Source organism: Podarcis filfolensis, assembly GCF_964270895.1.
Source record: "Podarcis filfolensis genome assembly, chromosome: 4".
In the NCBI taxonomy this organism is placed as follows: domain Eukaryota; kingdom Metazoa; phylum Chordata; class Lepidosauria; order Squamata; family Lacertidae; genus Podarcis; species Podarcis filfolensis.
The window spans coordinates 101,406,624-101,433,965 of NC_139607.1; the positions used below are offsets into that span (position 1 = coordinate 101,406,624).

Consider the following 27,342-nt stretch of genomic DNA (forward strand, 5'->3'; position numbering starts at 1 on the left):
AAAAATATGGATCAAGGTATGATAGAAATAATGCAACAAAGTACAGAGATAGAGGTGACAAAAAAGGTTAAATATCTAGGAATTTGGCTAACCCCTAAAAATATTGATTTGTATCAGAATAATTATACACCTGTCTGGAATGGAATAAGGAAAGATCTTGACGTGTGGAGGAGAATGAAACTATCCTTTTGGGGAAGAATTTCCACGATAAAGATGAGTGTTCTCCCGAAGATGCTGTTTCTGTTCCAAACTATCCCCATATTAAAGGGGGTAACAATTTTTAGTGAGTGGCAAAGAGTGCTCTCAAGATATATCTGGCAGGGCAAGAAGCCGCGAATCAAATATAAGTTGTTAACGGATGCAAAGGAGAGAGGCGGTTTTGCCCTGCCGGATCTGAAATTGTATTACGAAGCAGCAGGTCTCTGCTGGTTGAGAGAATGGATAAAATTAGAGAACAGTCAGCTATTAGATTTAGAAGGCTTCGACAACAGATTCGGGTGGCACGCGTACTTATGGTGTGAAAAGAGGAAAATTCATAAAGGTTTTGGGAATCACATATTTAGGGGTCCACTATTGGAAATATGGGACAGGTATAAAAATTTGTTAGAGCCAAAAGTTCCACACTGGTTGTCACCACTAGAGGTAATGACTGTAAAGAAAATAAATATGAGAAGTAATTGGATTACATATGGTGAATTGACAATTAAGGAAGGAGGAAAATGGAAATTGAGGCCATATGAACAAGTTAAAGAACATGTTAATGATTGGTTGCATTACTTTCAAGTTAATGAGATGTTTAAAAAAGACGTTAAAGAAAGGGGCTATGCAGAAAAAGATTCAAGGTTTCAAATAGAGGTGATAAATAACGAGTGCAAAATCTTATCGAAAATGTATAAAATTTTGTTAGAATGGAATTTGAAAGATGAAGAAGTCAAATCAGTGATGATACAATGGGCCAGAGATATTGGGTATAATATACAGTTTGAGGATTGGGAAAGACTGTGGAATCAGAACTTAAAATTTACCGCATGTACAGTACTAAAAGAAAACGTAATGAAAATGTTTTATAGATGGTATATCACCCCGGTAAAACTCGCAAGAATGTATAAGACGTGCAATAGGTGTTGGAAGTGCAAAGAAAAGGAGGGCACGTTTTACCACATGTGGTGGGAATGTAGGAAAGTAAAGGGTTTTTGGGAGATGATTCACAACGAAATGAAAAAGATGTTAAAATATACATTTGCCAAAAAACCAGAGATCTTTCTTTTAGGAATTACAGGGAATGAAATAAGAAGGAAAGACTGTAAACTTTTTCAATATGCGGCCACAGCAGCAAGAACCCTACTAGCCCAGAAATGGAAACAAGAAGAAATTCCGACTTTAGAAGAATGGAGACTGAAGTTGACAGATTATTCTGAATTGGATAGATTAACTGGAAAAATTAGATACCTTAAAGACCAAAACTTTATCGAGGATTGGGGAAAATTCGGTGAATATCTGAAAAGAATATGTGATGTGCAAACAACGCTAGCGGGATATCAAGAAGCACTGTAAAAGTTGAGATATATTGTCAAAAAGCAATAGAGGAGGGAGGGAAGATTAATGGCAATATAAACAGAGAAATGCGGATTTGAGATGTAAATACGGATGATTATCAGAGAAGTTGAAGGAAGTCAAAAAGGAATCAAATGTATGGAAATTTGTATAATTTGTATTATTGTTTTGGAAAATGAATAAAAATATTTTTTAAAAAAAAAAGAAATTGTTTCCAGAGGTATTTTAAACAATTATACTTACAAGGGCCACAGAAAGAAATGGACATAGACCGATTTTTGAAAGTAAATGGATTACAAAAAATCTCCCAAGAAAGTAAATTAATGTTGAACTATAAAATATCTGAACAGGAAGTAGAAGGTGCCATTCAAAATATGCAATTGGGCAAATCTCCAGGACCGGATGGGCTGACTTCTAGATATTATAGATCTTTGAAAGAGTGGCTATTACAACCTTTGAAGGAAGTCTGCAATGAAATTCTGGAAGGGAAGAGGGCACCAGAGTCATGGAAAGAGGCATACATTACACTTATACCGAAAACAGAGACTGAAAAGACTCAGCTTAAGAACTACCGCCCTATATCGTTACTTAATATGGATTACAAAATTTTTGCTGACATTTTGGCCAAGAGATTGAAAAAAGTATTGATGGAAGAGATTCATAAGGACCAAGCGGGGTTTCTCCCGGGAAGACATTTGTCTGATAATTTGAGGAACATAATTGATATCCTGGAAAAACTAGAAGTGAATATAAACACTAAAGCAGTTCTGATATTTGTGGACGCGGAGAAAGCTTTTGACAATATCTCTTGGAGTTTTATGAAAAAGAACCTACAGGGGATGGGGGTAGGCCAAGGTTTTGAAAATGGTATAGGTGCAATATAGTCTGAACAAAAGGCTAAATTAATTGTAAATAATGTGGTGACGGAAGAATTTAAGATAGAAAAAGGGACACGACAGGGGTGCCCAATCTCCCCATTGCTTTTTATATCGGTCCTGGAGGTTCTGCTGAATATGATTAGAAGGGACCGGTTGGTTAAAGGTATACAGGTCGGAGCCAAAAAGTACAAATTGAGAGCATTTGCAGATGATTTAGTATTGACGTTACAGGAGCCAGAATCTAGTACTAAAAGGTTTTTAGAACTAATTCAAGAATTTGGTCAAGTGGCAGGATTCAAACTGAACAAGTCAAAAACTAAGGTTTTAGAGAAAAATTTAACACCGATTGAAAGAGAGAGGTTTCAGAATGAGACAGGTCTGACTGTGGTCAAGAAAGTGAAATACTTGGGGATTAACATGACAGCAAAAAATGGGAACTTAATTAAAGATAATTATGAAAAATGTTGGACGGAAGTGAAAAAAGATTTAGAAATTTGGTCAAATTTGAAGCTTTCCTTGTTGGGTCGAATTGCAGCTATAAAGATGAATGTTTTGCCTAGAATGCTGTTTTTGTTTCAAACACTGCAAATTGTGGACAAGATGGATTGTTTCAAGAAGTGGCAGAAAGATATCTCTAGATTTGTCTGGCAGGGCAAGAAGCCCAGAATAAAATTCAAGATATTAATTGATGCAAAGGAAAGGGGTGGATTTCTGCTGGTTGAAAGACTGGCTGCTTCTTGAGAACACAGACATTTTGGATCTAGAAGGTTTTAACAATGTTTTTGGGTGGCATGCATATTTGTGGTACGACAAGGTTAAAGCACATAAAGCATTTAAGAACCATATTGTCAGGAAAGCTTTGTTCAATGTTTGGATAAGATATAAGGATTTGTTGGAAAATAAAACCCCAAGGTGGTTGTCACCAATGGAAGCAAAAGCCCAGAAAAAGCTCAATATGGAGGCCAAATGGCCGAAATATTGGGAAATTTTGGAACAAGAGGTAGATAGACTAAAACTGCAGAGTTTTGAGAAACTAAAAAACAGAGATTGGCTTCATTATTATCAGATAATGGAGGCATATAATTTGGACAAGAAAATTGGCTTCCAGGTGGAAAAATCAAAATTAGAAACAGAACTGTTAGAACCCAAAACTAAGATTTTGTCAAGGATGTATAACTTGCTGTTGAAATGGAATGCTCAGGATGAAATGGTGAAATCTGCTATGATTAAATGGGCACAAGATGTTGGACATAACATTATGTTTGCTGACTGGGAACAGTTGTGGACCACAGGTATGAAATTTACGGCATGCAATGCCTTAAGAGAGAATATTATGAAAATGATATACAGGTGGTACATGACCCCAGTCAAGCTTGCAAAAATATATCATTTGCCCGATAATAAATGTTGGAAATGTAAAGAAACTGAAGGTACATTCTTTCACCTTTGGTGGACGTGCCCAAGAATTAAGGCTTTCTGGGAAATGATCTATAATGAAAAGAAAAAGGTATTTAAATATACCTTCCTGAAGAAACCAGAGGCCTTCCTTCTGGGCATTGTCGGCCAATTGGTGCCAAAGAAGGACAGAACTTTTTTTATGTACGCTACAACAGCAGCAAGAATACTTATTGCAAAGTATTGGAAGACACACCCGGGAAGAATGGCAGATGAAGGTGATGGACTATATGGGATTGGCAGAAATGACTGGCAGAATCCGAGACCAGGGAGAAGAGTCGGTGGAAGAAGATTGGAAGAAATTTAAAGACTATCTACAGAAATATTGTAAAATTAATGAATGTTAGAATGATGTTGGATTGAAATTAAGTGGTTTCCAGCTGCAATGCTTTAAGAGAATATGAAAAAAAGGATTATAAATAGGTAATGGTAAGGATTTGCTGAACCAACAATTTGTGGTGGAATACAAAAAAGGGAGGTATGAGGAGGTCCGGGAAACAAGTTAACGGAAAATAAGCAATGGAAAATTTGTGTGTTTTTAATTATTTTTATTTTGTATTTTTCTTATTTATTTATTTTTCACTTTATTGTAATACCTTAAAAAAATCTTAATAAATATCTTATAAAAAAAAGAAAAGAAAATGGAGTACTTTGACAGATTGTTAAAAAAAAGAGAAACAAACTAACTTCAACGCTACTTTCTGCATTTCTGGATTTTAAAGAAACAAAGTATCTGAAAATCGAAAGTATTTGAAATCGAAAGTAATCTCCTTTGTTGGGTACATTTAAAAAATCGATACAAATAGAAATTGTGTCCCCTAGAGGGAGCCTGTCAGCTTGTTGTTGCAGCTTACTTGGAGACCTTACAGCTGTGAGATTGGGATCGTGGGACCAGCCGCTTGACCTTGAACAGAAATGTGTTGGAAGGAAGGTTTGGTGTCTGCCCTTGGCAGGACAAATGCTTTACTGGAGCAGCTGCATGAGAAAATGAACTTGATGCATGAAAAGTTGGACTTGATGAGTGCTGTGGCCAGTGAATATGATTTAACAGGGAATAAGGATAAAGAAGTTATACAGCAACCAATTCAGGAATCTGGTTTGACAAGGCAAGTCCAAGGGCAGATGAGGAAGGAAGAGGCAGTTTTTACTCCTCAAACAACACAAATGGAGAGATCCAATGTCCTGCAGGAACAAAAGCCACTGCGTTGGAAGATTGAACTTGGAGAGTGCTTGGAAGTGTTTGAAGTCAAGGGAGCTCTTAACTCTAGTGGGACTATGAAACAGGTGATCAATTATCTTTTGGACAAATATTTTTTGGATTACAAAGATGACGACGGGGAGTGGGACTGGGGGGAAGGGGCTAGTCTGACGAAGGAAAGTGGAAATTATTACCGGATGGAACCCTCCGGAGACCCACTCCCCAAGAAACCAAAAATAGAAAAAGAAGTGCGTAAGCACAAACAAGAACAAGAAAATCTGCAGAAGGGGCCTAGAAGAGACTTAAGGGCCTCGGACATAAGAACACCAGATTGATGGACTGGATGTAATGGACAGAAAGGACTGACATAACCCGAAACCAGGAAGAAGGGACGTTGGATAAAAATTAGAGATATCAAGGGAAATTCTTGTGTCAACTATGGAATTAGTGCAACATTAATGAAATATCAGGGAATATGCTGGAAAGGAACTAAATTGGCGTTAGCAGAAATGATTTAAGGAGATATGTATGAATATGATTTAAATTTTGAAATCTTAAGATTTTTAAGATAAGATAAGGTTAAAGAGATTAAGGTAAATTGAATAACAGACTATATTAAAAGATGGAAAGGATATGTTGAATTAATAAATAAGATAGATTGTGAAGATTAATTATTTAAATTAAAATTGAGAAACATGGGAAGAATTTGCTGGAATAACGAATTAAATCAGAATACAAAAAGGGAGGTGTGAGGAGGTTCAAGAAATAAGCAAATGAAAAGTTGTAATCTGAGATTTGTATTTTTTCTTATTTTTTGTTTTTTCTTTTTGTTTTATTTTTTGCTGTATTTTTCTGTTTTTCTTGTTTCTTTTTTCGTGTTTATGTATTTATGAAAATTTGAATAAATATCATTTTAAAAAAGAAAGAGTATGCAATGTGAGTTGTGTGGAACCACAAAGTTATAATGAAGTCTTAGACTTACCCCCTGGGGAACGTGCTTTGTGGGAACAAGCTATGAAAGAAGAAATGGACTCTTTTAAACGTAACAAAGTGTTTGAGGTCATAATGCCGCCACCTGGTGGCAGAGTGGTGTCATGCAAGTGGGTTTACAAAAGGAAAACCCTTGCATCTGGGGAACCACGTTTTCGAGCCAGATTAGTAGCCAGAGGATTCACTCAAATTAAAGGGGAGAGTTATGATGAAGTGTTTTCTCCCACTGTAAAGAGTGAAACTTTTCATTTAATGCTATCCATTGCTGCTGTAAGACAACTAGCAGTGCACCATTTTGATGTTGATGCTGCATATCTGCATGCAAATTTAGACCATGAAGTGTTAATGAGACAACCCCCTGGGTTTGAAGAGGAGAATGGTGCAGTCTGGCGTTTGAAAAAAGCTGTTTACGGTCTCAAACAAAGTGGAAGGTGTTGGAACCAGTGTTTAAATGAAGCCCTTGTAAAACTTGGATTGAAAAGGAGTGTGGCTGATCCATGCCTGTACACCAAGGGGACAGGCAACAAATATCTAATGCTCTTAGTCTTTGTTGATGATTTGCTTGTAGCAGGGAGTTCCACAGATGAGATCCAGAAGCTCACAAGTCAACTGGAAAAGAGGTTTAAGCTTAAAGCCTTAGGGCTTTAGAAGTAGAAGTAAGGCAGGAAGCAGATGGAAGCTTCCTATTGAGCCAGAAAGAGAAAATTCTTCATTTGATAGAGCAGTTTGGCATGGAAAACTGCAAGCCAGTTCAGACTCCCATGACACCAGATTTCCCAAAGACAGTGTGTGATGATGAATTTGATCAGCCTGAGTTGTATCACTCAAAAATAGGATCACTGTTGTATTTAAGCCAGTGGTCAAGGCCAGACATTGCATGTGCTACAAATGTTCTGAGTCAACGTGTATCTAAACCCAGTACTGCTGATTGGTGTGCTTTGAAAAGGCTTATCAGATATCTAAAGGGGACATTAAATGTATGTTTGAAGATATCTAGTACACAAGATGAAAAACTAGAAGTATTTGTTGATGCGGACTGGGGAAGCTGTGTAGCTACCAGAAAATCTACAAGTGGAATGGTTATGATGTTTGCCAATTCCATAATTGAATGGAGGTCAAAGAAACAAGGATTTGTTGCGACCTCATCCTATGAGGCAGAATATGGGAGCCTGTCGCTAGCATGCAATGAAATCATGTGGTTTATACAGATACTAAAAGATCTAGATTGTAAAGTTGATTTGCCTATCCAAGTGTATGAAGATAGCCAATCGTGCATGGCATTAGCGGGCTCGGAAATAATGAAATCTGCATCAAAACATATTGCTATCTGTCAGGGAACTGCCATCTGAGACGCAGGAGGTGAAAGGGCTCACGGAGGGTGAGAGAGACCATTCAGCTGAGGAGGGGACCAGCAGGGGGAGAAGTGGAGTTCCAAGGGAAAGTGAGTCGGAGGGAGGGCTCAGAGACACTTCAAGTGAAAACAGTGGGGAGGTTTCAAGACCTCCTGTAGGGACACCCACTCCTCGCCGGAAACTGTCACGCCGAGAGTCCAGAAGACGCGTTTCCGTTAAGGAGCTTTTATGCTGGAAGAAGTTCCGTAAACGCCCACTGTCCGATTCAACGAGCGACTGATGGAGCCATGCTTAAGGAGCTCCGTCAGAGACAGAGGTTTGTGGACTTAGCCAAACTCTGAGGGACTAGGATTTTACGCACAAGCAGCTCACCATCCCATCACAGCAATCGGACAGTCCCTGAAAGCAGCTTGTGCAAAGAGGCATCATGAGCAACCCAGCCGGAGCCGGGGGAGCAGGAGGAGCTGGAGAGGGTCCAAGCCTGGAAGAAAGGTACAGGGTGTTGGAGCTCCAGCTAGCGCTGCAAACGGCGAGGCTAGAGGAAAGGAGGGCGCAGGATGCAGATAAGACAAAAGGCGCCCCACTAGCAAGAAAGATGCCAGGATTGGTGCAGAAGTTTGGGGGGGACCCCAGGAACTATTAAGCCTTTAGGACAGAGATGCAGTATGCTCTCGAGTTGCAGTTTAACGACTTTCCCGACGAGGCATCGCGAGTGGCGTTTGTGATTGGCCATCTCGAAGGAGGGGCGAGAGACTGGGTTAGACCCCTGATGGCAGGGAGTAGTGAAATGCTGAAGGACACAAGGAAGTTTTTTCGCGCCATGGATTTGATGTTTTCCAGCGAGATTGAACAGGGACTGGTGCACAGACAATTGATGGCTTGCAAACAGGGGAGCCGATCGGTTCGTGAGTACTGGACTGAGTTTACAATGTTGATACATAAATTGGGATGGGACCTATCGGCGGAACCCATTCAAATGCTCTTTGAAGAAGGGCTTTCTTCGGCGGTGAAAGACGAACTTTCCCGGGCGCCCAGGGCGGAGTCTATGGACCAGCTGACCAAATCAGCGCTGACCATTGGAGCGCGCCAGGAGGCAAGAGCCTTGGAGAAGCGGGAGGGGAAAGGAGAGCGTTGGAGGGATTTCCGCATTCCAGAGATTCCAGAGCCAAGTTTCCCGCCAGGAGAGCCGATGGAAGTTGGAACAGCGCGCGCGCGCGCAGTTTCAAATCCCAGTGAAGGGAGGAAGAAGGAGGGAAAGAGAGCCAAGAAATGTTATCTCTGCCAGCAGCCAGGTCACTTTGCCAGAGTCTGCCCGCAAAGAAAGGAATGGCAAGGGATGGCAGGAGCTGTTGGGGGGAAGGAGGAGGGAGTCCAGGAGCCAGTAAAAGCCAACGCCTGGCTGCCACCGTCGGGGCACTGCAGCCAGGCCAAGGAGCAGTAAAAGTGCCCACTCCGGAACCTCCAAGACCAGCCCTAGTAATAGAGGTGTTGCTAGAGCTGGCAAACGGATACCCACTAAAGACAAAGGCGCTGTTGGACTCAGGCAGCTCCTGTAATTTTATGAGTAAGGAGTTTGCAGCTGAACACCAGATACAGACACTCCCTTTAAGCAACCCCCTGCAGGTGACCACGATCGATGGGAGGGAGCTGTTGGGAGGAGAAGTTAGTCTACAGACCGTCCCAATGGTTATGAGGGTGGCCAGGCACACCGAAAGGATAGCGTTCAATGTGGCCACCCTGGGAGGGGCTCCCGTCATTTTGGGAATGAGCTGGCTAGCGTTGCATGACCCGCTAGTGGGCTGGCATCAGAGAGTGGTCTCCTTTGGGTCAGCACATTGCCTGGAACATTGCAGAGAGGGAAAGGTGCCGGAAGGGGCAAAAGCCTTTCTAGCAGGGACGGAAGTGGCAGACAAAGGGAAGGTGCCCAAACAATACGCTGATCTGAGCAAGGTCTTCAGCGAAAGGGAAGCAGATAAACTACCACCGCATAGAGACTTTGACTGCCAAATTAACCTGGTCCCTGGGGCCCAGCTCCCCATGGGCAAGCTGTACGCCATGTCAGACAGGGAAATGCAGGAGTTAAGGGAGTTTATTGATAAAAACCTGAAGAGGGGTTTCATCAGAGAGTCCAGAGCGGTGGGGGGGAGCCCAGTGTTTTTTGTGGACAAAAAAAACACGGATAAACCCAGGCTTGTAGTGGATTACAGGCGGCTAAATGCTGTGTCAGAACCAGTGACTTTCCCCATGCCCAGGATTGATGACATTTTGACCAGGGTGAGGAAGGGAAAGATATTCACGAAATTGGACCTGAGAGGGGCATACAACCTGATACGAATAAAGAAAGGGGATGAATGGAAAACCACCATGTTCACCCCTTTGGGGGCTTTTGAATATCTCGTTATGCCATTCGGATTACAATCAGGCTCCGCCTGTTTTCAATCGCTCATGAACCATGTCCTGGGACCTTTGCTGTACAAGAATTGCGTGGCCTTCCTCGATGACGTGCTGATATATTCAGAGAATGAGGAGCAGCATGTAAAGGATGTCAGGGAAGTGCTGAGCCAGCTGCAAGCGAACCAGCTGTGGGTGAAATTGGAGAAGTGTCAGTTTCACACCAAGGAGGTGGAATTCCTGGGGTACCGCTTATCAGACAAGGGATTAGCCATGGATCCAGGCAAGGTCCAGGCGGTGCTGGAATGGAAGACACCGAAAACGAAAAAGGATGTGCAAAGGTTCTTAGGGTTTGGGAACTTTTACCGTAAATTCATCAAGAACTTTGCCCACTTAACGGCTCCCATCACGGACTGTCTAAGCAGCAAGAAGAAATTCATTTGGACGGCGGAGGCGGAGCAAGCATTTGAGGAATTGAAAAGGGCATTCGCTTCGGAAGAACAGCTCCTGCATGTGGATTTACAAAAACCCATGAGAGTGGAAACTGATGCCTCAGACTGGGCGGTGGGGGCGGTGCTGCTTCAGCCAGGGAGCAATAAGTCGGAATGGAGACCGTGTGCCTTCTTTTCGCGTAAGCTGAACAAATCCGAGAGGAACTACACCGTATATGACCGAGAACTACTCGCCATTCACGAAGCATTCCGGAGATGGAGACACTTACTAATTGGCGCACAGCATAAGGTGCAAGTGTGTACGGACCACAAGAATTTGGAGTATTGGAGAACGGCACGAGTGCTCAACCAACGACAAGTGAGATGGGCCCAGGAGTTCTCCAAATTCCATTTTGAAATCTGCTATGTGCCAGGTCCAGAAAACATCAGAGCGGACGCTCTCTCTCGCAAACCTGAATATTTGGAGGGGGAGGGAGCGCCTGAAGAGAGACATATTATCCCAGAGGACCACTGGGTGTGTGGGGCGGCCTGGGTGGGGCAAAGAGAACTGGTAGAGGGAACGGTAAATGATGAATACACCCAGGATAAGCTCAGAGGTTTAAGGAGAGAGGGAGAAGACCCTGGAGGTTTTGAAGAAAGAAACGGGGCATTGTATTACAAAGGGGCTCTATATATACCCGAAGGGGAATTGAGGGGGAGAGTACTCAAACAGCTGCACGACAATCCCACAGCGGGGCATTTTGGGCAACACAAGACCATGTGGTTGGTGACCAGGGAGTTTTGGTGGCCCAAGGTGAGGGAGGATGTACGGGAGTATGTGAGAAGGTGTGACCAATGCCAGAGAGCCAAAGGAGAAAGGCGGGCACCAGCGGGGTTATTAGAACCGTTACCCACACCAGAACGACCGTGGGAGGCGGTATCGATAGATTTTATGACTGATCTGCCTAAATCCCAGGGGAAAACCACCATACTAGTCATAGTAGACCTGTTAACTAAGATGGGTCACTTTGTAGCTTGCTCACATGCAGTCACGGCGGAAGAGACAGCGAAATTGTTTGTAGAACATATTTTTAGGCTGCATGGCGCCCCCTTGAGGGTGGTCTCCGACAGAGGGAAACAGTTCACGTCCAGATTCTGGAGGAAACTTATGAGCTTGTTGCACGTAGAGGTCAACTTTTCGACTGCCAGGCACCCTGAGACCAATGGGCAGGCGGAGAGGGCAAACGGTATCCTCCAACAATACCTGAGGTGTTATGTCAATGACAGAGAGAACGATTGGGTCGAAAAGTTGGCGCTAGCGGAATTTGCTTACAATAATGCAGAGAATGTGTCCACCGGGATGAGCCCCTTTTTGGCTAATTATGGGTACCACCCCAGGGCGTTTCCAGGGGGAGGAGGGGAGAGATGGAGTGTCCCGGCCGCTGAACTTTTTGTAGAAGAAATGGAAGCGATCCATCGTCAACTCCAACTCAACTTAGAAAGGGCCAAAGAAGAATATAAGAGGCAGGCAGACAAGAGCAGAAGGGAAGGTGAAACCATTAGGGTGGGGAGTCAGGTCTGGCTATCAACCCAAGGGTTGCCGTTCAAGGGGGGTTGCAAGAAATTGAGACCCAAAAGATTGGGACCATTTGAGGTCATCCAACAGGTCAACCCAGTGGCTTTCAGACTCCGGTTACCGAACCACATGAAACTGCACCCAGTATTCCACAGGTCATTACTGTCACCATATAGGGGGGAAGGTGAAGGGGTATCCACACGGGGGCCAGCCATAGAAGAAAGGGAAAGCAGCAACCATGTGGCGGAAATCATCGACTCCAGGTGGAAGGGTAATCAGGTGGAGTATTTGGTCGCGTGGGAAGGGGAACCGGAGTCGGAAAACACCTGGGTGACGGCAGAGGAGGTCCGTGACGAGATCTTGATCGAAACGTTCCACCAAAGGTTCCCCAGGAAACCTCAGCCAATAGCGATGTTCCGGAGGGAGTACTTTGGCACCACCGACGATGAGGAGGAACTGGAAGGATTCAGGGAATCGGAGTTGGAAGGAGGAACAGACTCCGATGAGGAGGAGTACTTGGAAACCGGTAACAGCAAGAGGTGGAGGGAAGTGTTCGAAACTTCGGAAGATGAGGGAGGTTCCTTCAGGGGTTTTGCTCCCTCGCCTCCCGCAGAGGAGGGGAGGGAAGGGGGTGAAGGGGGCCCTGGAGGGGAGGTGGATGTCAGGGAACTGCCATCTGAGACGCAGGAGGTGAAAGGGCTCACGGAGGGTGAGAGAGACCATTCAGCTGAGGAGGGGACCAGCAGGGGGAGAAGTGGAGTTCCAAGGGAAAGTGAGTCAGAGGGAGGGCTCAGAGACACTTCAAGCGAAAACAGTGGGGAGGTTTCAAGACCTCCTGTAGGGACACCCACTCCTCGCCGGAAACTGTCACGCCGAGAGTCCAGAAGACGCGTTTCCGTTAAGGAGCTTTTATGCTGGAAGAAGTTCCGTAAACGCCCACTGTCCGATTCAACGAGCGACTGATGGAGCCATGCTTAAGGAGCTCCGTCAGAGACAGAGGTTTGTGGACTTAGCCAAACTCTGAGGGACTAGGATTTTACGCACAAGCAGCTCACCATCCCATCACACTATCCATCATGCGAATGTTAGAGATTGTGTACAGAATGGGGTGATCAAACTGGAGTATTGTCAATCACAAGATAATATTGCAGATTTGTTTATTAAGCCTTTGCCAGCAACATGCCATAATGAATTAATGACAAAACTGGGTTTATGTATATAATGTATGTGTGTATTGTTTCTGTTGGGGTTTTTCGCATTTAAGAAACAGAAGGGGTGTCATGGCTAAAATGGCCGCTGTTTCTTTAATTCGAATAAAGCTGGGTCAGCATGACTCAGCGGCTTGCAGCAGGTTGTATATATATAGTGAGAAATGTTAGTTTGTTGCTGAGGCTGGTGTTTGGGTTGGTTGGTTGGTTAGTTAGTTAGTTAGTGCTGGTGTATATAGTTATTCAGTCGTGTTTTGCACAAAGACTTTTAAGAATAAAACTCTGCAAGGATATTCTCGTCGACTCTTTTTGTGCTGACAAGGGTCCGAGGACCAGGCTGAGGAGACAAAGGGAGGTCAGAACGTTTTCCTCCTTTTTTCGCTTTTTACAAACACTGACACGTTCTTCCCAGACAGTGAGATCCAGTGCTGAGGGCCTTCTGGCGGTTCCGTCGCTGCGAGAAGCCAAGTTACAGGGAACCAGGCAGAGGGCCTTCTCGGTAGTGGCGCCCGCCCTGTGGAATGCCCTCCCTTCAGATGTCAAAGAGAAAAATAACTACCAAACTTTTAGAAGACATCTAAAGGCAGCCCTGTTTAGGGACACTTTTAATGTTTAAGAGATTATTGTATTTTAGAGTTTTTTGGAAGCCGCCCAGAGTGGCTGGGGAAACCCAGCCAGATGGGCGGGGTATAAATAATAAATTATTATTATTATTATTATTATTGTTGTTGTTGTTGTTGTTGTTGTTGTTGTTGTTGTTATTATTAACAGGAAGGAAACAACAGAGCATTGTGTAGCAGATCATATTTCTGCTGTCTCAGAGGAGGACATTTCTCTTTTTCTTTTAGGGTCCAGTGTGCTTTGAAGATGTCGCTGTTTGTTTCACCGACGAGGAGTGGGCGTTGCTGGATCCTGACCAGAGAGCTCTGCATAAGGACGTCATGGAGGAGAATTGTGGGATATTGGCCTCTCTTGGTAAGGCTCCCTGTGGGATTGTCATATCTGCCTGGAAATTCAAAAAATACCTCTATGTGACCAACCTCAGATATTTTCACAGAATTCAACAGCGCCCCCTATAACGCCTGGGAACCTAACACCTCCACAATAAACAGTAACTTACAGTTTTTTCTTCGAACAATCTTCTTCAAAATATTTCTTTTTCTACCACGATTGGGCTGGTGTGAACTTCCCAGGCCATCTTCAGTGTCAGCTTCAACCTTCCACAATTTTGACCACTGCTATATATCAGACAAAACAACATTCAACAAGTCTTCAGAATCTAATAATAAATATGTTGGTAAAATGACAAACAACACAGGTAATAAACACACACCCAACTGGTTTCATTTCTTCTCCATTTGTTCCTGAGGCTCTAATCCCTTTTTGTCTCCATTGCAGATTCTGATGAATTGGAAATTGAGAGCAAAGGTGACCACGATAAAATCCGCAGGGAGGAGAAGCCACGTAAAAATTTGGAGTGTAGAGAAAGCTGCAGTCAGATCTCCCATTCCACTTCCCATCAACAAAATCTCATTGGAAAGAAATTCTATCAGTGCATGGAATGTGGAAAGAGCTTCAGGAAGAGCTCCGCTCTCACTTCCCATCAAAGAATTCATACGGGGGAGAAACCCTATCAGTGTGTGGAATGTGGAAAGAGCTTCAGTCAGAGCTCCTCTCTCACTTTCCATCAAAGAATTCATACAGGGGAGAAACCCTACCAGTGCGTGGAATGTGGAAAGAGCTTCAGAAATAGCTCCTCTCTCACTTACCATAAAAGAATTCATGCAGGGGAGAAACCCTATCAGTGCATGGAATGTGGAAAGAGCTTCAGAAATAGCTCCTCCCTTACTTCCCATCAAAGAATTCATACAGGGGAAAAACCCTATCAGTGCGTGGAATGTGGAAAGAGCTTCAGAAATAGCTCCTCTCTCACTTCCCATCACACAATTCATACAGGGGAGAAACCCTATCAGTGTGCGGAATGTGGAAAAAGCTTCATTAGAAACTCCGATCTCACTTCCCATCAAAGAATTCATACAGGGGAGAAACCCTATCAGTGTGTGGAATGTGGAAAGAGCTTCAGTCAGAGTGCCCATCTCGCTTCCCATCAAAGAATTCATACAGGGGAGAAACCCTATCAGTGTTTCAAATGTGGCAAGAGCTTCACTGAAAGCTCCTCTCTCACTTTCCATCAAAGAATTCATACAGGGGAGAAACCCTATCAGTGTGTGGAATGTGGAAAGAACTTCAGGAAGAGCTCCTCTCTCACTTCCCATCAAAGAATTCATACAGGTGAAAAACCCTATCAGTGCGTGGAATGTGGAAAGAGCTTCAGAAATAGCTCCTCTCTCACTTACCATCAAATAATTCATACAGGGGAGAAACCCTATCAGTGCATAGAATGTGGAAAGAGCTTCAGAAATAGCTCCTCTCTCACTTCCCATCAAAGAATTCATACAGGGGGAAAACCCTATCAGTGCGTGGAATGTGGAAAGAGCTTCAGAAATAGCTCCTCTCTCACTTCCCATCAAAGAATTCATACAGGGGAAAAACCCTATCAGTGCGTGGAATGTGGAAAGAGCTTCAGAAATAGCTCCTCTCTCACTTCCCATCACACAATTCATAAAGGGGAGAAACCCTATCAGTGTGTGGAATGTGGAAAGAGCTTCAGGAAGAGCTCCCATCTCACTTCCCATCAAAGAATTCATACAGGGGAAAAACCCTATCAGTGTGTGGAATGTGGAAAGAGCTTCAGTCAGAGCTCCCATCTCACTTCCCATCAAAGAATTCATACAGGGGAGAAACCCTATCAGTGTGTGGAATGTGGAAAGAGCTTCAGTCAGAGCTCCCATCTCACTTCACATCAAAGAATCCATACAATGGTCGGAAAAACCATTATACAGCTTTAGGAACCAGGCAGACACACCTTTTTAACCAGGCTTTTGTCTGATTGACATCTAATGCCCTTTAAATATGTGGTGGGTTTTTTTGTTTCTTTTTTTTTATGTTGTAACCATCCTGAGACCTGTGGGTGTAGGGAATAGGTGCCAACTCTTAAACGACTAGGGGTCTATGCCCCACCCCCAATAAAATATTTAAGGATGCCACCCCCCAGTTTTTGGTGTGCTTTTTTCAAACACAACCTTTTATTCTTCTGCAGCTTGCCATACAATTTTTCTTTCAATTTGCCCTCTTAAAAAATAAAAAAAATAAACGCAGAAAGGTCATGAGGAAAACAAAATACAAGATACAAACATGGACAGGTCCCATCTTTGCGGGCAAAATAGAAAAGTTGCTTTGAAGGAGGCTTTTCCAAACTTGGGTCCCCAGCAGCTCCCGGACTACAGTTTCCATCATCCCTCCCCATTGGTTCTGCTAGCAAGGGATGATGGGAGTTGTAGTCCAAAACCAGCTCGAGATCGCCTGCTTCTTGGGAGGAAAGCAATGACCAACCTAGACAGCATCTTAAAAAGCAGAAACATCATCTTGCCAACAAAGGTCCGTATAGTAAAAGCTATGGTTTTCCCAGTAGTGATGTATGGAAGTGAGAGCTGGACCATAAAGAAGGCTGATCGCCGAAGAATTGATGCTTTTGAATTATGGTGCTGGAGGAGACTCTTGAGAGTCCCATGGACTGCAAGAAGATCAAACCTATCCATTCTGAAGGAAATCAGCCCTGAGTGCTCACTGGAAGGACAGATCGTGAAGCTGAGGCTCCAATACTTTGGCCACCTCATGAGAAGGGAAGACTCCCTGGAAAAGACCCTGATGTTGGGAAAGATGGAGGGCACAAGGAGAAGGGGACGACAGAGGACGAGATGGTTGGATAGTGTCTTCGAAGCTACAAACATGAGTCTGACCAAACTGCGGGAGGCAGAGGAAGACAGAAGTGCCTGGCCTGCTCTGGTCCATGGGGTCACGAAGAGTCGGACATGACTAAACGACTAAACAACAAAAGGCTGGCCTTGTGATATCCTCTGCTGGCCAAAAACTGCCCCAGAATCTGAACCACCCCCAGTACTGCTAATTGAAATTAATAGAGCGCAAAACTGAAGTTTGATCGGCACTTCAACCTCTAGGGAGGTTCTAGGTGCTTTCTGCACCACCTAGAGTACCCACAGAATTGTGGCTTCTACTGGCAACACACCAAGATGGTTGTCACCAATGGAAGCGAAGGCACAGAAAAAACTCAATATGGAGGCCAAATGGCCGAAATATTGGGAAATCCTGGAACAAGATGGAGACAGAATAGAACTGCAGAGCTTTGAAAAATTGAAAAACAAAGTGCAAGATTGGCTCCATTATTATCAAATAATGGAGGCATACAATTTGGACAAAAAAGTTGGTTTCCAGGTGGAAAAATCAAAATTGGAAACAGAATTGTTAGATTCAAAAATCAAGAATCTGTCAAGAATGTATAACTTGCTGTTGAAATGGAACACTCAGGATGAAATGGTGAAATCAGCTATGATTAAATGGGCACAAGATGTTGGACATAACATAATGATGGCTGACTGGGAACAGTTATGGACCACAGGTATGAAATTCACGGCATGTAATGCCCTAAGAGAAAATTTAATGAAAATGATTTATAGGTGGTATATGACACCAGTCAAGCTTGCAAAATTTTACCATTTGCCCGATAATAAATGTTGGAAATGTAATGAGACTGAAGGTACATTCTTTCACCTTTGGTGGACATGCCCAAGGATTAAGACATTCTGGGAGATGATTTATAATGAAATGAAAAAGGTATTCAAATATACCTTCCTGAAGAAACCAGAGGCCTTTCTCCTGGGCATGGTCGGCCAATTGGTGCCAAAGAAGGATAGAACTTTTTTTATGTTTGCAACAACAGCAGCAAGAATACTCATCACGAAGTATTGGAAGATACAAGATTTACCCACCCGGGAAGAATGGCAGATGAAGTTGATGGACTATATGGAACTGGCGGAAATGACTGGCAGAATCCGAGACCAGGGAGAAGAGTCGGTGGAAGAAGACTGGAAAAAGTTTAAAGACTATTTACAGAAATACTGTAAAATTAATGAATGTTAGAAAAATGTGGGAATGAAGTTATATGGCTTTAGTAGAAATGTTATAAGGAATTAAATATAAATAGATTATTAGAGTATTAAAGGAAAAAATAAGGTTAGAATATGTTAAGATAATTATAGGATAGAAAACAGGAAGATGGAAAGGAATTGCTGAAACAATTAATAGAAGTGGAATACAAAAAGGGAGGTGTGAGGAGGTCGTAGAAATAAGTGAATGAAAGATAAAATATTGAAATTGTTTGATGTGTTTTAAACTGTTTTTGTTTTGTTTTGTTAGTTTAATGTGTTAGTGTTATGCAGTGTTTTTGTATTGTATTGCTATTTTTTTGTAGTGTTTAAATTGTTGGAAAAGTAATAAGTATTATTTTCAAAAACAACAACAAAATATTACTTTTTTAAAAAGTTGCTGCCATTATAGGCATTGCCATTCAAATGGTGTGCATGCATCATGTGATTGATTGTGCAAGGCGGGCCTTACTTGGCCCTCCACCAATATTTTATTCAAGTTGGCACCACTGGGTCGGGTGGTTTCCAAATTAAATAAAGACATAAATCGCCTTGCTTTGCACATGTCAATATCCTCATTTATTCTTTTTTAAATTTATTTGCCCTTCATCTGAAGATTTTACAACATACAGGAAGAAAGCATGGCTTTCTCACAAACAAGTCAAGCCAGAGAAATCTCTCCTTTTCTTCTTTTCTTTTTTTGGATGGAGTTACAAACTTTGTTGATTAGGGAACTGCTGTGGAAATAGCGCACCTCGATTTCAGCAAGGCTTTTGACAGAGTCCTCTGTGAGATTTATGTGAGGAAGCTGGTAAAATGTGGGCTGAATGAGGTATATGTCTTAGGACATCAAACTGGGAAAGTGGATTTTAAACTGACTGAAGAGGTTTTATGCCCTTGGGAATTTGGTCTCTTAAATCTACCCCTTCGCCTTCCGTTTCTGTGCGCTGCTCTGGTTCGCCAGAAGCGGCTTAGTCATGCTGGCAACATGACCCGGAAGCTGTATGCTGGCTCCCTCGAATCTTCCGTGTCAATTTGTCCAATTCTGCATATTCAGTCAATTTCCTTCTCCGTTCTTCCACTGTTGGAATTTCTTCCTGCTTCCATCTTTGGGCCAGAAGTATCCTTGCTGCTGTCACTGCATATTGAAAAAGTTTACAGTCTTTCTTGTTAATTTCATTTCCTACCAAACCTAATAGGAAGGCCTCTGGTTTTTTAACAAATGTATATTTCAACATCTTTTTCAGTTCATTATATATCATTTCCCAGAAGCCTTTCACCCTTTTGCACTCCCACCACATATGATAGAAAGTTCCTTCTTTTTCTTTAAATTTCCAACACTTATTACATGTTTTATACATTTTAGCCAGTTTAACTGGCGTTATATACCATCTGTAAACCATTTCATTACATTTTCCTTCAACGCAGAACATGCTGTAAATTTTAACCTTTCATTCCATAGCTTCATCCAATCATCATATTGTATATTATAACCAAAATCTCTGGCCCAATGTATCATTACCGATTTCACCTCTTCATCTTTTGTGTGCCATTCTAGCAACATTTTGTACATTTTAGACAAATTTTTATGCTCATTATTCAATACTTCTGTTTGAAATTTTGATTCTTTTCCTTCATACCCACACATTTTACAATCTTTTCTAAACATTTCATTAACCTGGTAATAATGCAACCAATCATAAACAAATTCTTTCACTTCTTCATAAGTTTTCATTTTCCATTTCCCCCCCTCTCTTACTATCAGTTCTCCATATGTTATCCACCTCCCCCTCATATTAATCTTTTTCACGCTCAGCACTTCTAACGGTGAAATCCAGCGGGGGAGTCTAGGTTCCAACAAATTTTTGTACCTCTCCCACACCTCTATCAGTGTGTCGCGTATTCCACGCGGCGCTTTCAGCGAAACACTAAGAGTTCCAGGTTTTTCCAGTGCAGTCTTTTTTAATGTGAGCTATATACAGGCATTTACAAAAGAAACAGTCCATACAGAGTACTTACAAACGAATACTCTCCACCACAGCACAACCACACTACAGCACAACCACCATTAAACAGGCTTTCCTTTTAAAACAGGTGAGAGCCAATCACACTAATCACACTCCTGCTGAGTCACTCTGACCCAGCAGAGTATTGCATCATCCTGTTGAAGCCTGCAGACTTATCTAGTATCCTGCGAATCCCAACACTCCTCCTTAAGTCAAAGGCTTGAGACCTAATAATTCTCTTAAGTCTCGAAATTTAGGAGCATCCAAACATTTTGTATACAAATCTGCCACATTACATTTTGTGTTACAGTGCCGTACCTTTAACACAGTTCTTTCCAAAGCATTTTTCACATTTCCGTATCTTATAGCAATATGTTTACTCTTGCTTTTAAAGTTCTGTTGGTTGGCAAGCTGTTGTGCAGCCATGTTGTCACTTAGCACAGTGATTGGCATTTCAGAAGGTATTCCAAGCTCTTTTGCTAGGCAAGCAAACCATTCTATTTGTGATACACATTCGCTTATGGCCGAGTACTCTGCTTCACAAGTACTTGTGGCAACAAATGTTTGTTTCTGGGATTTCCACTGAACCAGGGCATTTCCAATATATATGGCATAGCCAGTGGTAGACTTTCCATTTTCTCTGTCCCCCCAGCTGGCATCAGCGTATGCATACACTTGCTGATCATATCCTGTATCCAGCACCAGTTTGTAATCTTTTGTGCCTTTCAGATACCTTAGGATTCTTTTAAGTGCTACCCAATCTCTCTGAGCCGGGTCTGCATTTCTTTGGCTTAACATGTGCACTGCCAATGTTATGTCGGGTCTTGTCCAACAACTTAAATATAACAGAGAACCCAACAGAGAATGAAACGCTGTTGCATTCTCACATTTTTGCCCTTCTGTTTCATTTTTGTACTGGGTAGTTATGGGAGTGTCAACCTCATTTGCCCTCTCCATTCCATATGTCTTCAGTAACTTTTCGATTTTTTCCTTCTGACTCAGAGAGTAGACGCCCTCTTCATTTCTCTGAACCTCCTAAGTAATTCTGAATCTCTCCCAAATACTTTAGTTTGTATTTGTTACCTAGGCTGGTTATAAACCAAGACACTTGCTTTTGTGCAGTTGTTATTAGACAGATATCATCAACATACAAAAGTAAATAACAAACACTTCCTTGCACCATTGCTGAATATAAACAGGAATCAGCCAGGCTTTGTTTGAATCCCATCTTTTTCAAAGTTGTGTCTATGCATTCATGCCATAGACGTGCACTTTGGTGCAAACCGTATAGTGCCCTTTGCAGTTTTAACACCATGCTGTCTTTTTCCAGCTCATAACCTGGTATTTGCTGTAAATACACCTCAGCGTCAATAGGAGCATTTAAATATGCTGAGGCAACATCAAAATGATTAACTTTCAACCCTCTCAGACTTGCCATTGCTAAAACTGATTTTACTGTTTCAGCCTTTGCTGTTGGGGCAAACACTTCATCATAATGTATCTTTTTCCTTTGTGTAAAGCCCCTTGCAACCAACCTGGCTTTCCTCTGACAACTACCATCAGCCAGCTTTTTCACTTTAAAAACCCACTTACAGCTTATGGGCTTTTTACCTTCAGGCAATTCTGTAGGTACAAAGACATTGTTGTTTAGCAGAGAGTTATACTCTGCCTGCATTGCCTTTAACCACGCCTCTTTTTCTAGAGTAGGTAACTCTTGCACTTCTTCAAAGTTTTCTGGCTCAGTTACACAAACCTGGTTTATGGTGGCTGGGAACCCATAACGGTCTGGAGGTTGACCTTTATTACTTCTTGCAGACCTCCTTGGTTCATTAATCTCACCCCCTGGGCTACCTTCAGGACTGCTTTTGGGGTGGATTGACTCTGTAGATCTACCTCCTCCTGTCCCTGTTGCACTTTCTTCTCTCCCCTGCTTTATGCTAGCAGCTGGAGAAAAATGCTCAACCTTTACCTCCTCCCTTTCAGTTTCTCTGGGAGAGCTGCCAATTCTCAGCTTTGTTTCAACTGCCTTATCAGGTATGCTCGGCAGTAAAACTTTTTCTGGCAGCAGGTTTGCATGTATCTTGGGCCAATTTCTTTGCTCATTAAAGCTGGCTGATCGACTATAACTCAAAAGATTTTTATCATCTTCAAACCTGTAGGCTTTCGTACCACTTTCATACCCAAGAAATAGCAACTGCTGTGCCCTTTTCCCACCTTTTCTTCGGTTTTTTACAGGTATGTCAACCCACGCCTTTGTCCCAAAGATTCTCAAATGTTGCAAACTGGGACTTTTGTTATAGAGAATTTTATAGGGTATGTCATCTAGTACCCTTGACCACAAGCGATTCCCAATATAATTTGCGGTCTTAATACTCTCAGCCCAGTACTTAATTGGAAGATTTGCATCTGCTAACAATGCTTTCATTTGTGTCTGCAAGACACCTCCCCTACGCTCTGCTACCCCGTTCTCCTGAGGCGTCGCCACATTGGTAAGCCTATGTTTAATCCCCTGGGAACGCAACCAGTTTTTTAGGGAGCTTGCCATAAACTCTCCTCCCCTGTCTGTCTGAATAGAGCACACCTTTTCGCCAAGTTGCCTTTCTACCCTTCTTACCCAGAACTTCAAAGTTTGGGCAACGTCAGACTTTTGCTTTAATGGATAGACCCAGCCAAATCTAGAATAGTCATCCACTAGGATCAAACAGTACTTGTTGTGGGAGACACTTGGTGGAAAAGGACCAGTTACATCAGCATGAATCAACTCCAGTGGTTTTTTGGTTTCTCTCTGGCTTGCTCTTGCTACTGGGCAAGCCCTGCTTTTAACCTCCTTGCAGATATTGCAGTCTAAGTAATTATCACAACTTTTAATGTTTTTCATTCCCCCACACAACTCTAATGTTTTGTTCAGCACCTTAAAGCTAGCATGAGCCAGACGCCTGTGCAGGAGATGAATGCACATATCATGGGTTGGGACATTTTGCACATTCGCAACCTTAGACTCACACTGCAGTACATACATATTAGTTCTAAGGTTAGCATTTGCCAACACTGTCCCATTTTGCTTTATCTGGCACTGATCTCCCACAAAGTTTACTTCAAAGCCTGCTTTTGCCAAGTCAGGAATGCTCAGGGGATTGTTTTGCAAACTAGGCACACACAACACATTCCTGAATGTGTGTCCCAGCTGTGGGAACACAACCTCCCCCTCACAAACCACATTAGCTTTCTGGCCCGTAGCAAGACTTACATGTTTTTTGTTTGAAGCCCTAGCATCAGTTAGCAGTCCTTTTCTTTTACAAAAGGTTTGAGAAGCTCCACTGTCCAGAACCCACAGCTCTTCATTTTCTTGACCATCTGCAGACACCCAAGCGGTAGACTCCCTCTGCTGCCTCTTGTGCTTCTGCTGTTTTTGTTGTTTTCTTGGGCAGTCCCGCAGCAGATGTCCACTGGACTTGCAGCAAAAACACCTTTTTACTTTGTTGACCACCGGCTGGTCTGCAGCAGCTCTTCCTGGCTGTTTCTCTGGCTCCCGACACCTCTGCTCTTCCCGGCTGTTGTTCCCTCTGGGATGCTCCAACAGTTGGGCTGAGGTCATCTTTCGCTCTGCACGCCTGTCCTCCTCTGCATACAACCGTCCGGTAACGTATTCCAGAGTCAGCTTATCAGTCTCTACCGACTCGAGGGAGTTGACCAGCATATCATAGCTGTCATCAAGGGAACTCAGGACTATAAAGACTTTGTCCTCTTCACCCACAGGCCTCCCTCTTAAGGCTAGCTCCTGGAAACAGCCTGTTAGGAATTTTAGGTGGTTTACCAGGGAGTCCCCTTATCAGCTACGTAGACTAGCTGGCTGTCGTCCACTCTAAGGATGATCGTAGCCAAAGCTTTCTCATCCTTTTCAAGCTGGGCCTCTGCTAGTGCCAGCTTTTCATTGTCGTCCTCATCCTCCTCGGGGCTGCGGTGGAGTTTCCACCACCTTCCACAGGCCCTCACGCTTGAGGAAGTGTTGCATGCGGACCGACCAGGTGCTGTAGTTCGTGGCCGTCAGCTTCTCCAGCAACACGCCAGTTCTGGACTGCTCCATCCCTGCAGCTCACCTCCAGCACCCACGGCTAGATAACTGCCACCTGTACTCTTGCGCAGCGGAAGCGTGCTGGGCCCATAACCCTGTCGCGTATTCCACGCGGCGCTTTCAGCGAAACACTAAGAGTTCCAGGTTTTTCCAGTTCAGTCTTTTTTAATGTGAGCTATATACAGGCATTTACAAAAGAAACAGTCCATACAGAGTACTTACAAACGAATACTCTCCACCACAGCACCACCACACTACAGCACAACCACCATTAAACAGGCTTTCCTTTTAAAACAGGTGAGAGCCAATCACACTAATCACACTCCTGCTGAGTCACTCTGACTCAGCAGAGTATTGCATCATCCTGTTGAAGCCTGCAGACTTATCCAGTATCCTGCGAATCCCAACACAGTGATCTTCGAAAGATGTGGTTCTCAAATCCTTTATGAATTTGTTTCTTTTCATACCATAGATATGCATGCCAACCAAATCTGTTATCAAATCCTTCTAAATCTAACAATTCTCCATTCTCCAATTTAATCCATTCCTTTATCCAACAGAGGCATGATGCTTCGTAGTATAATTTCAAGTCTGGCAGGGGAGAAGCAGGCACTCCTAGCATCCTGCTTACCTTTTTTCTCTTGCAGGTGGCAGAAGGATGCCGGGAAGACCTCCTGATCTGCCTTTTCATGGGGGTAGAAGGGAAGCAGCGGCTGTGGAACCAGATCAGATCAGGGGAAGCTGCCTTGTGGGGACAGAGGCTGAGGGATGGAGCAATGTCATGGACTGGTTGGGCAGAGAGGAGTTGTGGGAGGAAGCAGCCGGGGAACCAGGAAGGGAAGATGGCTCAGAGCCCAAGGAGTGGAGGTGGAGGAAGGATGGGCGGTCAGAGGGAGAAGAGGGAGAAGCCTGGGAAGAGGAGGTGTCAGAAGCTGAAGGGGTAACAGGGCTTAGTGAGCTGGGAGACTCTGGCAGAATGCTGTGCAGAATCAGAGGCAGAAGAGGAAGGAGGCAAGTGGGAGAGGAAGGTCGAGAGGCAGAGGTGAGTCAGGAGAAGGAGGACCACCGGAGGCTCCCTCTCCTTCTGCCAGAAGCCACCCTCCCTGCTTGTCTCTCAGAGCCAGGAGGCCCCGTGCATTGCAGGAATCTCTGCTAGATCATCCAAGACAGATGGCCATCCAAAACAGGCTTATTTTATTTCTAGATTGATATCTGAATGCAAAAATAGGTATCTAAGCAGAGTACAAATGAGAACAAATAGCGGCCTGGATTCACCTAACCAGCCCCATCGGCTGCAAAATGGGGCCTGCCCCCCAATCCTCCCCCTCCCTCTCTCCTTCCATCAGGCAAACTGGAATGCTTGGGTAGGCAGAATGATTTGAAAACCACATGTGGAGTACCACCTATTTGTACAAAGACAAATACCCATAAATAAAACTTAAAATAAAATAAGCACCCATATTTAAAATGTGCTGCAAAACAATCCTATTGAAACAACACTGCAATTTACAGGAAGGAAACAACAGAGGATTGTGGAGCAGATCATATTTCTGCTGTCTCAGAGGAGGGCATTTCCCTTTTTCTTTTAGGGTCCAGTGTGCTTTGAAGATGTCGCTGTTCGTTTCACGGATGAGGAGTGGGCGTTGCTGGATCCTGACCAGAGAGCTCTGCATAAAGACGTCATGGAGGAGAATCGCGGGATCGTGGCCTCTCTTGGTAAGGCTCCCTGTGGGATCGTCCTATCTGCCTGGAAATTCAAAAAATACCTCTATGTGACCAACGTCATATATTTTCACAGAGCTCAACAGCGCCCCCTACAACACCTGGGAACCTAACACCCCCAGAAGAAACAGCAAATTGCAGTTTTTTCTGTGAACCATTTCCCTCTAGTTCTGCCTTTTTATACCACGATTCGGCTGGTCTGAACTGCCCAGGCCATCTCAAATGTCAGCTTCAGAATTGTTAGGAAAGATAGTAGCTTCAGGTTTTCTGCTTTTGTTTTTGCTCCTGTCAATCTTGGTTTGACCAAAGAGACGACTGACATTGGAGATGGAGGGGATGCCATGACTGGGCCAAACAAAATTCATCCCAGAGAAGAGCTAGACTTACTGAATTTCAGGTAGAAGTAGCAGTGGTGGTGGTGGTGGTGATGATGATGATACAGTGGTACCTCAGTTTACAAACTTTCCGGAACAGGACTATTCTTAAATCAAGGTACCACCGTAGTAATAATAATAATTTTTATTTATACCCTGCCCATCTGGCTGCATTCCCCCAGCCACTCTGGGCGGCTTCCAACACACATATAAACATGAAACATAAATAATAACAATCTGATTCCATATAAAAGAGCATTAACTTTAAAATGAACAACTTCTCCTAGTGGCCGAAATTGTGGAAACCTTTTGTGAAAAGTGTATTTCTGAGGTTTGGTGGCTCATAACACCACTTTTGTGTGGAGTAATCCCATAAAATTATATAGCAATGGAAAGATAATTTAATGAAGAATGTAATGCAATGAATTTTATGAAGGAGTATTTATTAGAACAGCAGTCATAAAGAAAAAACGTGAAACCTTTGGTAACTATTGGTAACCTTTAGCTTTAATTACGGCCTTACAACGCCTTCCCATGAAGTGAACCAAGTTTTTACTTCTGCAGCTGTAATAATGGGAAACCAAGACTGAATTATGGCCTCTGTTAATTGAGCTTTATTGCTGGGTTGCTTCTGACTTACAAGTTTCTCTAGTCGGCTCCAAAGATTTCTGATTGGGTTAAAGTGTGGGCTATTCCCAGGCCATTCCAGCAGTGAAATATCATTATCTTGAATGCGCCTTTTGCACACAGCAGCAACACGACATAGAGCTGAATCCTGTTGAAAATATATAAATGCTTCGGTATCTGGGAAAAGATCACCTGCGGAACACTTCAGTTTGGGCTCACATATTTCGTTTATGCATTTTTCCGCATTTATATTCCCATTAACGACGCAAATTCTGCCCACACCTTTTGCTGCCATACAACCCCAGATCATGTTGGGTGTAGTCAAGGGTTAACCTCCTGTGCCTCGAGCCTGAGAGGAGGCGCGTACAATAAAGCAATAAATCTATCGGAAGAGGTTATGGGTCAACGTGAAGCGTGTGAGAAAGGGCTTTGGAAGACTTTAAAA

At 43.3% G+C, this 27,342-nt stretch overlaps 3 protein-coding genes across 3 annotated transcripts in view; all 3 read left to right on the forward strand.

The window, feature by feature from the left end:
* LOC310760688 (uncharacterized protein) overlaps positions 1–27,342 on the forward strand; it is a 278,926-nt gene that overhangs the window by 25,689 nt on the left and 225,895 nt on the right. The window lies entirely within an intron of this gene.
* Positions 1–27,342, forward strand: part of LOC310760713 (uncharacterized protein) — a 122,358-nt gene that overhangs the window by 23,751 nt on the left and 71,265 nt on the right. The window lies entirely within an intron of this gene.
* Positions 13,565–16,140, forward strand: LOC310760768 (uncharacterized protein). The gene is made up of 3 exons (XM_083609920.1): positions 13,565–14,008; positions 14,091–14,351; positions 14,432–16,140. The coding sequence occupies exons 1-3, from the start codon at positions 13,975–13,977 to the stop codon at positions 15,940–15,942; spliced, it is 1,806 nt and encodes a 601-aa protein (XP_083466046.1). The 5' UTR covers positions 13,565–13,974; the 3' UTR covers positions 15,943–16,140.

Bases quoted from the DNA above. Each gene is read 5' to 3' on its own strand.
- LOC310760768 (XM_083609920.1), top strand. From the start codon at position 13,975: ATGGAGGAGAATTGTGGGATATTGGCCTCTCTTG. The intron at 14,009-14,090 runs GTAAGGCTCCCT...ATATTTTCACAG, and splicing joins TGGGATATTGGCCTCTCTTG to AATTCAACAGCGCCCCCTAT. The intron at 14,352-14,431 runs GTAATAAACACA...TCTCCATTGCAG, and splicing joins TAAAATGACAAACAACACAG to ATTCTGATGAATTGGAAATT.